The following is a 17,315-nucleotide window of genomic DNA, read 5'->3' as shown; positions in this document are numbered from 1 at the left end:
CGTAGTGCGCGTGTTGCGGCAGCCGCCGCGTCGCGTGCTCCCTTGAAGAAGGGCTACGAAATAGCCCGAAACATGTCAAGCTAAACTCGATTTAAGACGTGAGTTATCCGTTACAATATCATTTAATACATATACAATGTTATACATATTATCAATAGGTATCAATGTTATACTTACGCAAGGCTCCTCTTATATGTAGTAGTGGCATATCAATATAGACAAGTTGACGGACCATATTCGAAAAATTACTTCAGTAACATAAAACGACACAAACAGTAGGAGAAAAAAAAAATCGGCACAGCAAAAAAAATACAATTATTTTGGCTTTGCCAATTTCCTTTGGCTTTGCCGTAGCCGAGTAAAAGTAAGACAAAGATGACCTTTTTTACATTTTTAGGCCTTGATTTTAGAAGTGTTTATTTTATTGACTTTTAAATATGACTATGAACTTTTAATTTCAAAATGACCATAAAATATTATAATTAATTAAGTACATTATTTTCTACAAAAAATTTATTAAAAATCGCTAAAACTATCTGATTAAACCTTCTGCCAGAATCTCCATACGAATAAATCTTCAAACGTTCCGTAGCTGAATTCAAAATTACCTATTTTATGCGGTTTTTAACGTGGTCGCTTTGAGGAGCCCATTTGCAACTATGTTGAACAAAACGGAATAATACAAGCCGTTGTGAACCTTTGATATAAAACTCAATTTCATGCATTTATTAAATAAGCGAACATTGAAATTCTGTGGTGGATGTAATACTTTATGAAGTTGTTGGCAGTTGGGGTAATAAGAGGTGTGTTTTGTAGGAAAAGTTTTATTAAGAATTGATCAATTAATTGACTCGTATGTCGCGTATATTTACTTCGTAGAAACGCTGTAAATATAGAAAAATTAGCGTGTTCATTTTTTAATGCGTTATCCACGCATTATTATTATTACAAAATATTTACAATCCGAGTATGCTGTCAATCAAAGGCAGTGGTTGTCTTTGATTGACCTAGTCATACTCGGATTTGCGCAATTCACTGTATTTGCGTATGAAAGAATAAATTGATTTATAAACAAACAAATAATATGAACAATAATTAACAGAAATAAATAAAAATAGAACTAAAAGTAAATAACTCTGTTTTGCTCATTTTTTTGACTTTAAAAAAACGGTAACAAGAAATCGTCATCCCTTAAATACCAGGGGCCGTGAATTGCCCCTATGTTTAAAAATGCTTGTTAATATTTACAGTAACTTAGCAGTTGTTTGTTTTAATGAATTTATACATTTATCTATGCTAGACAAACAAAAAAATATTTTTGATAATAACAAGTGTGTAGCTTTTTATAAGGAGATCTGACTTTACTGCTTATATATACGTAGGTACCTACCGGTTTTTCCTTAATGCTATGCACAGATGAAGTAAGAAATGGAGTTATTAGACGATTCAATCAGGGCGGGCCTCTGATAGAACCGCATCCAGGATAAGGATAGCCTCAAGATCACAGCCCGCATACTAAATTGTTAGCCCTTAGTTATTTATGCATCGTAAGCCAACATCTTAATAGCGAGCGGGAGTTATGTCCAGCCTAAAATAATATTTTGTGTAAATGTTTGAAAATAAACAAGCGGCGTTCAAGCGGTATGCTTTGCCCTCATAATAATATGTCGTAACTTTGCAGCACAAGGTTGCTATTTTGCGGCAATTTAATGTCAGAATGAGTTTATTTACTCTAATGGCGAGTTCGAGTTACAATTTATAGCAAACCAACAATGATATTATAAATTACTTACCTTTGGATGTGCTCTTCTGGGAAAGGCCACTTTAGGATCAATCTGAAAAGAGAATTCGCCATTATATTTTATGAATATTGTACCCTATTATGTAAATTCTTTTAATACTAAGCTAAGTCGGTAATGGTCGCTTCTGACGACGAATTTTGAATCATAACCGTAAAGTTTTACGGTGAAAAGCAGTTATTCAAATATTTTGGAATAAGCTCGAGGATTTTGAAAAGGGTAATCTTCCTGTGCGATACACAACAGTAATTAATGAAACTAAACAAAAAATCTGCGGCAAGTTTCCCTGCCAACTAATCATAGACCGCACGTCCGGCTCGAGAGCGGACTCGATATATTCCCATTGCCTGCGCGGCTGCAATGTCCAGTCCCAAAATCCAGCCAGCAAAAAAGCATCGGACTGAAAATCCTGCGCGGTCCTGTCACTCGATTTCACCCCTCGTCTTTTTCATGTAACCGACCGCTACTATTTCATACGTAGAACTGTTTAAGCCCTCAGATTTTCTCCCGGCCGCGGCCGAAAGTCTTTTTGCTCGTGCCACGTCGCCGCTGACCGTTATAAACGCAAAATATAAACCCATAGAAGCTACCTTTGACATTTTTAGAGGTAAAATGCTCCATTCCCACTCGCGTTGATCATTTTGTCGCTTCGCCGTTTTAAGGAATGTAGCGCGATTTATGTTTTTAAAATTAATTTCTCCTTGTTTAACTTTGCTTTTTCATAACTACAACATTACACGGACACACCTCTTTGATAGGTACCTATACATTGTGAAATACATGGTAGGTACGAGTAATAATTTAATCAAATTTATGAAATATCTGATTAACGGTTGGAATCTATACGTGGGGGTAAGAGATATTGGAGCATCTATTATTTCGGGAATCTACATAGTACCTCATTTTGGGTGTGGGATATTATCGGGAAATGGTATTTTCGGGTTCTGGTATTTATAGAAAGGGGATACGGACAATCCCTTACTACAGTAAGTATTTACTAAATAATTAATGATTTGTCTTATTAGCATGACATAATAAACGTTGTCTTCATTGCTAATATGAAAATCAAAGACGCAAAAAGGCGCAGTAATATTTACCTACATAATACGTTGCAAGATCGTTACGAAATAAATAATTAAACATAAACAATTAAAAGGTACATTGTAAAACCGAAGTTTTGATTCAGTAATAAGTTGCACACTTCAACTGCCAAAACAAAAACTAGAATTTAACAAGCCACAGCAATTTGTAAAAAAATGTGTAAGGGATTTTCTAAAGTTCTTTTAAATGCTTATACACAATAGATATGGAAGCTGTAGGCATTGCGTCCGCGTAATTACGAAGCAGGCGTAAGAGAATAATTTAAAAGATTTTGCCCAAGAGGACTGCATTATTACAATATCAGGGAAAACGGCTTTACAGCTTCATTCATACATTCTTAATTATTTAATTATCTTCTGAGTGCGCTACGGAACACCGCAACTGCAGAAAACCTACCTCACTTATTTGATTAAATTGGATTTTGAGATAGAATTAAAATTTTCAGACGAGTCCATTATATACAAGGATAAATGGTAAAATTTTAGAACATTTCGTTTTGTTGTTTTAAAAATGACTTTATGCCAAGTTTTTTGTGGTGCATTCTTCTTGGCAATGATGGTCTTTCCAAAAACGCTAATACGAGTTACTTACTTAACACTATTTTTAAATGTCATGTAAAAAAGGCCCTTGCAGAATAAACGTTTTGTGTTTTTTTTTTTTGAACTATGAAATAAGATACGTTGATGAATGTTCTCAATGGACTCAAATGTAATGACAGACAGTCATAAATTAAAATCAATATAAATTCAGGAGTTCGAGTGGCGACCACGAACCGGAAGACAAAGCGTTGGCAGGCCTCCCACCAGGTGGACTGAGGACATCGTGAGAGTTGCGGGAAACTGGTGGATGCAAGTGTCGAGTTGTCGTTCATTGTGGCGTTCTAAGAGGGAGGCCTTTCAACAGTGGATGTCTTCCGACTGATGATGATGTTGATGATAAATTCAGGTAGGTATGACCGGCGTAATACACACAAAGTAAACGTGTTGTCGGATCTTATTACAATTAACGCTTAATTTGTGGCCACAAAAAAACCCTTTAACACAAACAAAAAGAGGACTTGTAAAATGTAGCAAAGCTTTTAACCTCACGCAAGCAATTTTGTAAACGTTGTAAAATGACCACGAAAGTACACAGAGCAAGCAGAAAAATCATAAAGCCCCAGATGGTGGCGTTAAAGCGATTAAGCGGGTCGATGATAAATTTTAACGAGTTATTTTAATGGAGGCGATCGCAGTCAGTGGCTATCCGGCAGCCTGCGTCGATAGAAAAATAAAGGAAACAGGCCAAAAGATTTTTCAGCATATTGCGTAATGATATTTTATTTATTTTAATTATTTTACTTTCTACGTCTTTCCGATTATTTTTTTTACTTATATAGTGCTATATGATCTAGATGAGAGACAAAAGTTTTGTATTTTTGTTAATTCATTAAATAATTCTTAGTTTACAGGAACGGCACATTCGGTTACTCTTTCAATTAACTTGTCCTCCTTTATGAAGTACGGTAAGATTGACAAGGATATAAATAAAAATGAATTGAAGAAACACGTGATCATGCGTCATATCAAAATGCTTTCACCTATTTCGTTAGTTATTTTGTGGTTGCAATTGACAGGAGAAGGTTTTTAAAGAAAGAAAATGATTTAGAAATTTGAGCAACAGAAAAAAATAATAATACAAACACTGAGTATGAGACACACCATATTTAGGCTCAAAGATGTTTACTTGGGTGATGTAGAACTAACTGCAGACTTTGATAATACTGGTATACCTTCATTTGCCCGAATTTCATGTGCTATAATATTCAACCGCCATAATATTGTTTCTTATAAATTCATTTTCACTACTCATTGTTTACCATATTAATCAAATGACAGAATCTTTGTTTCCCATAATATTAATTTCAATAATTTCATTTTTCATAATCATTGTAAGACATAAGTATCACATGCCATAATATCATTTGCCATCCATGTAAATGGTGAGTATCGACACTATAATACTAATAAAGCCCATACGTCAAACAAGCCTTTGAATCAGGATTTTTTTTATCTCATAGATTAGGTTAGGTTAAAATTGCGACTTTTGATTTGTGCGAGCGAGCGAAGCGAGCGAGCAAGACGGTTCGGAGGAGAAGCGACTCGGATAGGTTAGGTTAAGAAGGTTAAGGCGGGAGCAAAACGGATCGTAGCTCCCGCCTTAGCCTTCGATGTTAGGTATTTTTTTATAGCAGCCCGGATAATGAAGATAATAGATAGATTAGTAATAGAAAAAAGCAATTTTAATCAATCATAATGAAAATAAACACTATTTAGTATGGCGTTTGAATATTCTATTAAATAATATTATTGCACTTAATAATATGGAAAACAATACGTATTGCATTCGAATCATTATGTCATCTAATTTTCGGGAAAATAAGAATATGAAATATTTTTTCTAGTAAACGAAACATTCGGGAAAATGAAGTTTCGGGCATATGAACTTCGGGCAAATGAAATTATGGCATATAACTTTTGGGCAAACAATAGATAACCGATAAGACTATATGTAGTTTGAAACGCGACCGTATTTCTCTTCATGTTTGTAACAGATATTTTTTGATGTGCATGAGGAGGTGGGTGGGCTCTGCATGTTATAATATATGTGTGTCGCACAGACGTAAATGCTATGCACAATTTTCACAAGGTAAAGAAGTTTAGTTTATTTATTTAGTCTCATTTTCATCATAATAAATTGAAACATAATTTTTGTTTTGAATAATGCCTAAAATTACGTTCTGCCAGGTTTTTTGTGGCGTATATTTTACATGTCAATGATAGTGTTACTGAAAGCATTGCAATTGGTAGCATAAAAAAGTGACATAAAAGACTCCTGCGTGGCTTATTTACACAATAAACTTTTTTTTATTAGTATTTGTAAATAAAAACAATAATTGTTCATAAAAGCTTTCTTGCTGACTGCGCTTTTTATTGAGTAAACATAGGTAGATAAGTAATTGATAGATTTAATGAGTATTACATACATTGCCGAGATCCATATACCTAGGTATTTTTTCAGCAATTGATTTTAGTCTGGATGTGGTTTCCTTACTAATATTCTAAGTTTGAAATTAAGTCTATCTGTTACCTCTTCACGCTTAAACAGCTGAACCGATTTAAATGAAGTTTATTATGTAGATATTAGAAAGGACATAGGATGGTTTTTATCCCGGAAAAATGCATAATTTCCGTGAAACAGCGTCAGGCGAATTCTTGTCATAGAAAGTCGCGGACAAAAGCTATTGACTGTAGTTGAAATACTTAATAATAATTGAAATAATCATCGCGGAAGTTTAATTCGTTTATTTTATTAGGTAGGTATTTTTTTAAGCTAGCTTATAGTGTGTCCCACTGCAGGGCAAAAGCCTCACCTTTCTTATTCCATTAGGTAGGTATATAATATTTATTTCACAACAAAGTAGTTTAAAAAGCTATCAACTAGATCGCAAAGAGATCTTACTCATCCAATAACAAATTAAGGAAGTTCCTAGAACAAACAGACTCAAACTACTCCTGCGCAAAAATGACAACGCAACATCGAAACGAATGTGACATTTTGATATGGAGCCATTTGCGTGATTACAATCGACGCAGTGGCGCACCCTCCTCGGCCACCTTCAACCTCCCCCTTCCTACAACTTCCCTTCGCGATAAAGATTGACATCGCCGCTTTTAAATTTCAACTTATCCTATGTCAATCCCTACAAAACAAACTAAAATACACCATAAAATCCAACGGCTAAGAACGAAATTCATTTATTGCGGCTACAAATTTTCGCTTGTCATCGTAAGAAAAGATTGTAGGAGAAAGCACATTAGTAGGATATCACTACGGTTGGGAAAGAGCATGTTAGCTTTATGTACTCAGTGCGATGACATCGACGTAAAGTCGATTATGTTAAATTTTATATTAAGCAAACACAATATCGATGTCTCGCGTGGTTTACACGAGACGCCCGCAAAGTGAACGAAGCGTTTGTTCACTTTTTCACGGATAATGTGTGTGTGAATTCCCTAAACACATAATCCTATTGTACTTTTGTCGGGGTCAAAGATTACTGTTATATCGTCACAGAAAATATTATTGCGGCGTTTTATTTTATGTATATTATGTGTTCTCCAGATTTGGAAAAAGTTTTGTTGTGTATTGGTAGTAGGTAATCGACTCTGTGAGCATTACACACTCGGTACTGCTTTGATAAATTTTAGAGTTAATTATATGTCACCATATACATATATTTTTTTAAACAAAATCATATGCCACTGTCAACTATTCATCAGTGTGACTTTTGTTAAGGATTCGCGCTGTCATCGTTCATCCACCGTTACCTCTCATAATTATTTCGTTTTATAGATTTTTTTACCGTACAACGGCAAAACCTACTAGACACTGGCAAAATTGTCCTCCAATGGACAGAGCCATATTTTTCTAAAAAACCAACCAACCAATATTCATCTCATCAGTGAGCGCAAATCAGCAGAGTTGTTTCAACTATAATAATTAACAAGCACCCGGCGACTCGGACAAAATTAGGGAGCAACTGTAGTGCACTTTAAGTTACACATGTACCGTTTAATGACGCAGGTATACTCAGTGAAAATGGTAACTAAAATATACGTGCAGACGGCACGTTAACGTCGCAGGGACGGTATTAAGTGGGGACCGCATCATTTGCTGTTCAGTCAGCACCGCGCACTCTAACTCCGCCTAATTGGAACGAATTTGGCTCTAGGTGCAATACTTGAGCTGGCTCAAGATTAGGGGCGAGTTATTGCAAGTATATTCCGTACCATTTCCTCTGAAATATTTGATGTGCAATGTGCGACTTGCGAGTTGCGGTTGAGAAGTGCTGCGCCGCTCGCGCCATCGCCCACGTGCGCTTCCACAGACTTGGATTAAATTAAGAACAATATTTACCCTCGCCGCCGAGATAAATGATATTGCACAGTTTAGCTGGAGGTAATGTTTAGTGACGACTTATTGTACCCACATTCTTAGAATAAGGTAGTCAAGTGCCTTCACGGCGCAGCGACGAATTAATATGAGCCTTGTTGAACAGAAAGAGAAATACGAGGCTGGGAACCACCTCGCAAGTACGACTTAACGAGCCGCGACTTTACGTGTAGACAAATTGTCGTGTTAAGAGGCATATTAAACCGAGCCATTCTTGAATTACGCTTTAACTTTTAAATACAGTTGATTGTATTTTTCAGTGAAAACAATCCCACAACAGATTGCTGGAAAAGCCGGCTTTGGTTTAACGCGGAGACCAAGCCGTAGGTAATGACACCCGCCAGGGAAGAGGCTCGACAAACGTCATTACTGGGGCACGCATAAATATGCAAGGCAGGTAACGCACATTTTCATGCGACGTCGCAAGAATTTTATCGCTCGTTTAATTCTGTAAGAAAAAAGTGGAATTCTTTCCGGTGTAACACGAGACAGGCGGCCGCGTGGGAACCGGCACACCGGCTCAAGCCTACTCCTCACACCTAAGTGCAACCGAAATATATTTTCTCCATTTTGTCAGATATTACTTTCTCTTAAATACCGACGTCGAAAGCGTAAGCGGTGGATGGGAAGAGACGTAATCTTATCCATCAGTCGTAGCTCATTCGTCGGGCGCTAATGTGGGTGCTTCGCGTACCTAGTTAGAGGCGCCTATTAACGTGTGTTTTATTCATCGCCCTTTTCCTTCACTGTTTGTTTCACGTTGGCTACTTTAGGCACAGTGACCGGGTTTCTAACGACATGCTTCAGTCTTAATACCCTTGCTAACTTCCCTGCTATTTATTCAAGAGCTCTGAGTTTCTTCATTTTTAACGCACCTACCTTACTATCTGAACAATGGCAGAATTTATCCTGAAAAATTTCTTTTGGTTGGTGCAAGATAAAAGTCAATTGAAAAGCCCACGGCATTAAACCGTCACAAAACAAGAAGGGGCTGTTTCACCATCCATTGATTAGTGTTAACCGACGGTTAAATGTGATGCCGTCTCCGTCTATTCGAACAAAACAAATAGAGACGGCATCACATTTAACCGTCAGTTAATACTAACCAATGGATGGTGAAACAGTCCCTAAATCTGCGTAAGCGCTTACAAAGCTAAGCCCTTTGAGTTTAAGAAAACTTAGAGCTGACGATGAAATAACACTGTCTCGTTGCGTGCAGCAGGGCTACTACAAAACTCGACACTCGAAATTCGTATTGTACCGTCCCTCTCGCTCTCGTATTAAATAGTATAAGTGTCAGAGGGACCGCACGAACTTCGAGTTTCGAGTTTCGTAGTAGCCCTGCTGGATCCCTGCAAGATCGGTGCAGACCGGCAGACATCCGGAGCAGATATTTGCAGTCAAAATAGACTTAGGGCGCTTGCACTCTGCGCATGTCACTCCCCCGCTGTATTATTTAGTAACTCCAACGAGCTTCCGATGTTACTTTATTCCATTGTGCAACTGTATCTACGCTGGTTCCTGATGTCCGGGCCGAGAAGTTTGCTCCGGACTGACACGACGGATAAACTTTTCGTGCATAGAATGAATGCCTGTCAGGCTAACGTAAACAGGGAGCAGATATTTAGCCGGTGTGTGTTGCCTGCGGTTGGATTTGAATTATATAATCACAAATTGTTTGACTAATGCTAGTAGAACTTGATAGCACAAATTTGTATCGCACAATTTATCGTTGAATAAAATATGGTAGTAGCTTGACCTTGCGAACGCAGAATATGAAAACCGGCCAAGAGCGTATCGGACACGCCCAAAATAGGGTTCCGTAGCCATTACGAAAAAATTAAGTAATATTTTTCTAAGGATTTCGTATTTTATACTGAATCTTCCAAGTTTAGGTATATTTTATACCTTAGGCGGCTATTTACTCTTAAACAACTATTAATTCTCAAGCAAACTTAGCCGTTATAGTTTTCTTTGAAAGTTTGATATACTTACTACCATCCTGAATTTTTTCAAATTTTTCCACCCACCGGCTTAGATTTTAGAGGGGGGGACGCTCGATTTTCATGAAAATTTGCACTTTAAAGTTGAATATTTCGCAAACATATCACTGAATCGAAAAATCGTCTTAGCAAACCCCTAGTTTTAAAAGACCTATCCAACGATACCCCACACTATACGGTTGGATGAGAAAACAAAAATCACCCCCACTTTAGGTATGGGAGGTACCCTAAAAAAATTTTTGTAAAATTTTTGATTGTACCATTTTATCGGCATAGTTTACATATATATCCGTGCAAAATAACAGCTTTCCAGCATTGATAGTCCTGAGCAAAGCCGCGGACGGACGGACAGACAGACAGACAGACATGGCGAAACTATAAGGGTTCCGTTTTTGCCATTTTGGCTCCGGAACCCCTAAAAAAGATAAAAATAGAAAGAGATAGTCTTAAATTTTGGATTGATCAGGGCCAAAGCATATGAAGGGTCCATGGAAAGAACATGTCTAGTCACCTTTTTTTTAGATTAAGATTTTATTATTAAAACAATATTAAATATATATTTTAAACTTTAAAGGACATGGCAACCATAGTAATTGTTCGTGATGACTAACTTTCAAACCGCTATACTCGTAACTCAAAAAGTTGCTTAGGTAGGGACATGTTCTTTCCGTGGACCCTTCATGAAAGGTTAGCTACATGTTTCGGAACCGGTGGTAATTTTTTTGACATTAGGCTATTATGACATAGAGGTAGGTCTGAGGGCTATGACTGTGCTTGTTATAGCCGGAATATTATAGAGATACCTACATTACCTTTGACTTTGATATTTATTTTGCAATTCTGCAACTGCACATGCAAGCAATGCAATTTGCATGGAGAAAGTCGCCCTCCTTTACTTCTATATAAGTAAATCAACATACACAGATTCACATATAACAAATGCTACACGGGTGAAGATCAAAAAGTTGCACAGCGTTAAAGCTGCGTTAGCGCGTAGTTTTAATTTCCATTAACTTTTTCCATTGTGACACGAAAATTAATCATACATTTGTATGGATAATTTTCGTGTCACAATGGAAAAAGTTAATGGAAATTATAACAGAACTACCTTCACCCACACAAGACTCTTACGTGTTTCAAACTATTCGAATTCATTTTCAAATGCTATGCACAAATGTTCTCAAACAAAATGAATCAGATAGATAAGTCATCCTTCACTAAGCTAACTTATATGAGGTACCTACCAAATCATCAGTATTTTTCAATTTGTATTCAGTTATTTTAAACACAAGTTCAAAAACAATTAAGTTAAACAGAGAACCATCTCGATTGATTTCCCATTCCGAATTCAATATCATGCAGTTTTTGTGTTGATGTGAGAGTGGGCAAGGCAGCGGGGATGTTATTCGTGAACCGGGTGCATATAAAGAACTCTATATTAAGCATTCTTGGGCCCTGATCTTGTCAGGTGGGCGCTGCCGTGTGGACTCAACTCCGACTTATTATTTCAGAGTAGCTACTCGTTTGTTTTTTGCCACAAAACACAGCATTTGGTCGTCTAATCCTTTTATTAAATTCTATAAATTTTATGTGATTTTGTTCTTTATTAGTTCTCCTGCGGTTTCACTCGCGTGAACCATTCGATCTGGCAGTTGAATCGAAATTCTCAAATTTTGCTGAATCGACACGGGAATCAGCAAAAAAATATTGTGGACTTCATTTCATCCCAGCCTATATACGTCTAAGTGCTGGGCACAGGCCTCTTCTCAGAATAAGAGGACTTGGACCGTAGTTCCCATGTTGGCTCAGTGCGGATTAGAAACTTTGCACACGCCATTTCATTTACATTGCTTAAAAACAGCTGTGCAAAATTTTGTACTTATCTCTAAACCCAGTTAGTTGTTGAGATTTTTATTACACATATTGAATCTCTTTGCAGGTGTATACAAATTTTCTCATGACTTTTCTTCACCGAAAGAATTATTACAAATTAAAATGTATTCTTTCGCCCACATTATAATCTTATTCCGGAAGCCTAACGTTCCGCTGGTACGATGGGACACAGACGAAGTAGCGAGCAACAGCTAGTCAACAACAATTCACAAAAAGATTCCCCTTTCATAAGTAATAATTCGGGCCACATAATAACGCTTTTTGTTTTATCCCGCGCGCTATAAAAGCTGCCCGTTTTAAAACTGCCTTTAAATCGTCCATCATTAATGAACTCGTTATAACGTTAATTGTTGCCACAACTGCACCGTGGCGTGCTATTAAAAATGTATGTACACTATTTAAAGATTCCCGTTTCGCGGTACTATCGTGTGTGCGATTTACGAACGCGACTGGCCCAGTGCCCATAAAGGCAGATTACGAACCAAAAAAAACTCAACAAGCTCTTGGCGTTATGAGTTAATTTTGGAAGAATAACGCAGGCGTCGGTTAGTGTTTCCCTTTATTTGGTGTTCCGGCCGCTCGGTTTGTTTAAACGGGTAATCCAGTGCAAAAACATACCGAGTCTGCGTACGTAGGCAACACAAAATGTATTTTGCTCGCGATTTAGTACGAACGTAATCGCCGACGATAAAATCACTTAGCGCCATCAGAATAACCACTCAAGGTTTTAACGCTAACTACTAGGTGAAAAGCTTGTTTCATGTTTTAACTGCACATGTTCATTATTTTTAATGGTGCAACTTTTGAAAAATCTTATTCTACAGCTTAAGAGATTGTTTAAGCATTCCTTTATTGCGTACTGCTATTGCCCGCGACTCCGCCTTCGATGCATTCGTTTAACGCTATAACGTGGGAATTATTCAATTAATTTTCTGGGATAAAACGCTATCCTTTGTGTTAAGGTATCAAACTATCTTTGTACTTTTCATCTTGAATTGACTAGTTTAAGCATGAAGACGCAACAAAAAGACAGTTAATTTCGCATTTATCGTGTATATCGCATTATTGGGTAGGACCAGCGAATTTTAGCAAAATGTAAATTTGACCAAAAAAAAAGAATAGGAACACATTTCACAAATTAACCACAAATCCTCAAATGCGCAAAGTACAGATTAAATAAAAATGAAATGAAAGTATGTTTTTATTCTAAAAAACATTGATTCTAATTAATTATTATTTGAGTCATAGTCAAAGTCTGCTTTAAAAAATTCAAAGCCTAACAATGATTCATTACTATCACTTTCATCATCACGGACTTTGATGATGAAAAGTTAGTTTTTTTTTAGTACAAAGCTAAAAACAAGATAAGAAATGGGAGGTTACAAGAATATGTAAGTAAAAAAAATAAAAACATTATAGTATTTAGATTTCCTCCGTTGCTTTAAACAGAAATGCTTGAAAATATTCTCCGGCACTTTCGCGTTTAAGTAATAGAGTTAAGTTCATAATTTACAGATTCTTGTACTTAAATAATAAAATGCAACTGTTACTAATGCCCGTAGCGTGCGCTCAATATTTTTGCAGGTGTCGAAAGAAAAAACGCTCCAGTGCAAGTCATACTCGCGTAGGTACTGAGGGTTCCCTACAATCAAATTATAATATACCTATCACAGAATCGCAAAAAATTAAAGTACATATATTTACGCACGGTCAAGGTCGAAGATGTTTACACTTTCACTTTTTTACTACCTTGTCGTTATCACTTCATTTTAGAAATTTTGTATAAAGTTGTTGTTGAAGTTCTGGGAATTGTATAATGATAAGGTATATTAAAGTGTAAATATATCTTTGACTTTGATTGTACATAAAAGACAGCGGCTGCGATACAAAATACAAAGTTTAATTTTCCCCCAAAATCCACGCAAGCTTGAACGGTTTATAATATTTGTTGATGCGCAGTATATTAATGTCTAATGTTATTTCAAGTGTCAGAATTGTATGTTTCAACGTTACAGAGATATTTAGAATACCTACGTTTCTTGTATGGAAAATTGGAGACCCACCTTATTTTTTTATTCTAATTTTATTTCTACTACTTATTTGTTGTTGACAAATTATGTATAAATTACAGCTGTCTTTTACCGATATTAAGATACAGCCCTGTAATAGACAAATGGATATACGTAACATACCGAACAGGGTTCCGTTCGTCACCCTTTGGGTACGAAACCCTAAAAAAGGCACGCGTACCGAGCGCGCTTGGTCTCAAATGTGTTTACAAGTTATGCAATAATTCAAACAGCGTATGATAGCAAATTTATGCTGCTGCACGAGAAAATACTTCAATGGGCTGCATTGGAAAGGATTTTATTTCTATGGACGATGGCTACCGTATCCGTATTTTCGGATTCCAGTTGAAAACGCTAAACGTGTAGTTGACAATATGAATTCATGCTCATCTAACTGATATTATAAATGCCAAAGTTTGTAAGTCTGTTGGTGTGTTTGTTACCTCTACAAGTTTAAACTGCTGAAATTCGGTATACAGGAAGTTAAAGTCCCGGAAAAGAGCATAGGATAGTTTTTATCCCGGAAAATTGCACAGTTCCCGCGGGATAGTGATAAACGAATTCTAACCGAACGGAGTCGCGGGAAACAGGCTAGTGACGATATGAATGCGCTAAAAGATAAACGCGATTGGATGCTTCTTCCAAAGGGACATAATTAAGCGATTCTTGGACTTTCAATGACCAGCGCCATTAGTATTTTATTTTGTGATATTGATATTATATGTACATTTGATGTCAAAAAGCAGTGCGCATTATGTAAGTAAGTTTTTCTTTTTAATTGCAAATAATGAAAATAATATTTCTACTGTCGAGCTATGTTATGTATAAGGTACGTAAGTATATTTTTATTTGATTTGGGTGGAAAAAAACTCGATTTAAAACGTGAGTTATCCGTTACAATATCATCATCATCATCATCATCCCAGCCTATATACGTCCCACTGCTGGGCACAGGCCTCCTCTCAGAACAAGAGGGCTTGGGCCTTAGTTCCCACGCAGGCCCAGTGCGGATTAGGAACTTCACACGCACCATTGAATTGCTTTGCAGGTTTGTGTAGGTTTCCTCACGATGTTTTCCTTCACCGCAATGCTCGTGGTAAATATAAAATGTAATTCCGCTCATGAATTTCGAATAACTCAGAGGTGCGAGCCGGGGTTTGAACCCACGACCCTCTGCTTGAGAGGCGATAGGTCAAACCACTAGGCCACCACGGCTTCTTCACTATCATTTAATATTTTTAACTATCAATGAAACTTACTAATTAAGAATAACTACTTTATCTTATTTAAATTACAAAATAAGGCAATACATTGCTCTTTATCGAAACCCATAACATAGTAAGGAGTATAGAAACCACAGGTACCTACACATTGTATAAATTTTCCTTTTATATTATATATTAGTACCTATTATGACTTAGTGTACATATAGAGATTATTGCAGTGAACTTGGTAAAATTAAAGTAAATTCCACAATTTGATCAGGTACTGAAAATTATTCCTGCTTCTCAGAATAAAATTTACTTAAAGTATATATAAGCTTTAAATCGCCGTAGCGTAGCCGAGTTTAGTCTTGTTAAGGCTCACTAGGGCCCACACAGTTCCGGCCGCGACAAAAGGGAGCCCATCCGGGCCCACCGGCGGAAAGTGGAATTTTTAATTGGCCTCAATATAAAAGCCTAAAACTTACCTACAAGAAAAACGCTTGAAGGACGCAATTTGATGGCGTTTTTTAATAACTAATTGATATAGAAGTGCTGTTTTGGGATATGACAATAAGCATGAATTTGCGTACATAAGTAATTAGTCTAATAAGTTACTCATTTTTAGGGTTCCGTAGCCAAAATGGCAAAAACGGAACCCTTATAGTTTCACCTCGTCTGTCTGTCTGTCCGTTTGCGGCTTTGCTCAGGGACTATCAATGCTAGAACGCTGTAATTTTGCACGAATATAAATGTAAATTATGCCGACAAAATGGTGGTTTTATTTTGATTTTAATTTTTGTATATAGTTCTTTTTTTTAATTTAAATCTTTTTTTGTTACAGTTAAATACTTGAGATGTAATTTATAGAATAAAAATAACTCGGTACAATAAAATTTTTGAAAAAAAAATGTTTTTACAATACCTCCCATAAACGTAAAGTGGGGTGTTTTTTTTTCTCATCCAGCAGGGGGTCGCTAAAACGTTTTTTCGATTCAGTGATTTGTTTGCAAAATATTCAACTGTAAAGTGCAAATTTCTCTAAAATCTAAACCAGTGGGTGAAAAATTTTTAAAAATTCAGGATGGTAGTAAGTATATCAAACTTACAAGGAAAACTATAACGGTTAAGTTTTCTTGAGAATTATTAGTAGTTTAAGAGTAAATAGCAACCTAAGGTATAAAAAGGTATACCTAAACTTGGAATATTCCATTCAAAATACGAAATCCTTAAAAAAATATTACTTAATTTTTTCGTAATGGCTACGGAACCCTATTTCGGGCGTGTTCGACACGCTCTTGGCCGGTTTTATATTAGGGTAAACGCGTGTTTTCGATTTGTAATAGTTTTTTGTGTTATGTACTTACAAAGATACTAAAGTCAACACGTACGAGTACTCTAGTATTGGTGGTAAAAAAGTAATTTGCCCAGTGTGGGTATACACTGTGTTATTTTATTTTTACGTTAACTGGGAAAATTCTACAACCCAAACGAAATAAATTTCTCAATGGACTAATGCCATGACTCACTCACTATTAAATAGATAATACGAGTAATAATAATATTTATTCAGACTTTTCAATCCATTTTGTTAGTAATACATCATAAACTTAATTTAATTTAAAATAATAATAATGTAAGATAGTCAAATTCAACGATCACGTGTCACGTCTAAAAGGATTAAGGTAGGTAATTAATCATGTGCCGTAAAACGGTGTAAATGTTATAACCTCCTAACGCCCAGAGTCCTTAATAAAGCACATATTGTGATTTGAACTTCAAACTCTATCATAAATGACATAAAGTTTGATGTCCATTATATACAACCCCATTATATTAACCTGTGTTGTAGTATTTTTACTTAATTATTATATTATACTTTATCTATCCATAGAGCCTTCAGACCTCCACGGTAAAGCTTACCTAACATGCCTATCCTAGGGTGTATTCATACGAGGAAATGATCGATTCTTCATATCAAGCATACAAAGTGATTGTAGGAGGAAGTTCCAGGTATCTAACTCCAGTTTCGGCGTCTTGTTGCGTTCTCTAAAGTGCTTTGGGATTGTGACATCCAATACGTGTTTGAGCTATCTTGGTATGTCTGTCCTTACTTTGAGGTTTTAAATTGGAGCATTTGCATCAATGATGAGTGGATAGCATTGTGTCCACTCAGGTTTTGTTGTTTACTTAGTGTTTAAAGTGTAAATAAATGAGCCTAAACCTGTTTAGTTTTGTTCCAAACGATTCCAT

The 17,315-nt window shown here is 36.3% G+C and overlaps 1 protein-coding gene across 1 annotated transcript in view; it reads right to left on the bottom strand.

Annotated features, from left to right (window-relative positions):
• Nucleotides 1-17,315, bottom strand: part of Rbp6 (RNA-binding protein 6) — a 622,038-nt gene that overhangs the window by 336,441 nt on the left and 268,282 nt on the right. The window contains 1 exon segment of the mRNA XM_074088132.1: nucleotides 1,794-1,835. Within this exon segment, the coding sequence (XP_073944233.1) occupies nucleotides 1,794-1,835 (42 nt within the window).

Source organism: Choristoneura fumiferana, chromosome 5 (assembly GCF_025370935.1).
Source record: "Choristoneura fumiferana chromosome 5, NRCan_CFum_1, whole genome shotgun sequence".
Taxonomy (NCBI): Eukaryota; Metazoa; Arthropoda; class Insecta; order Lepidoptera; family Tortricidae; genus Choristoneura; species Choristoneura fumiferana.
This window is presented reverse-complemented; position numbering and strand designations above follow the sequence as displayed.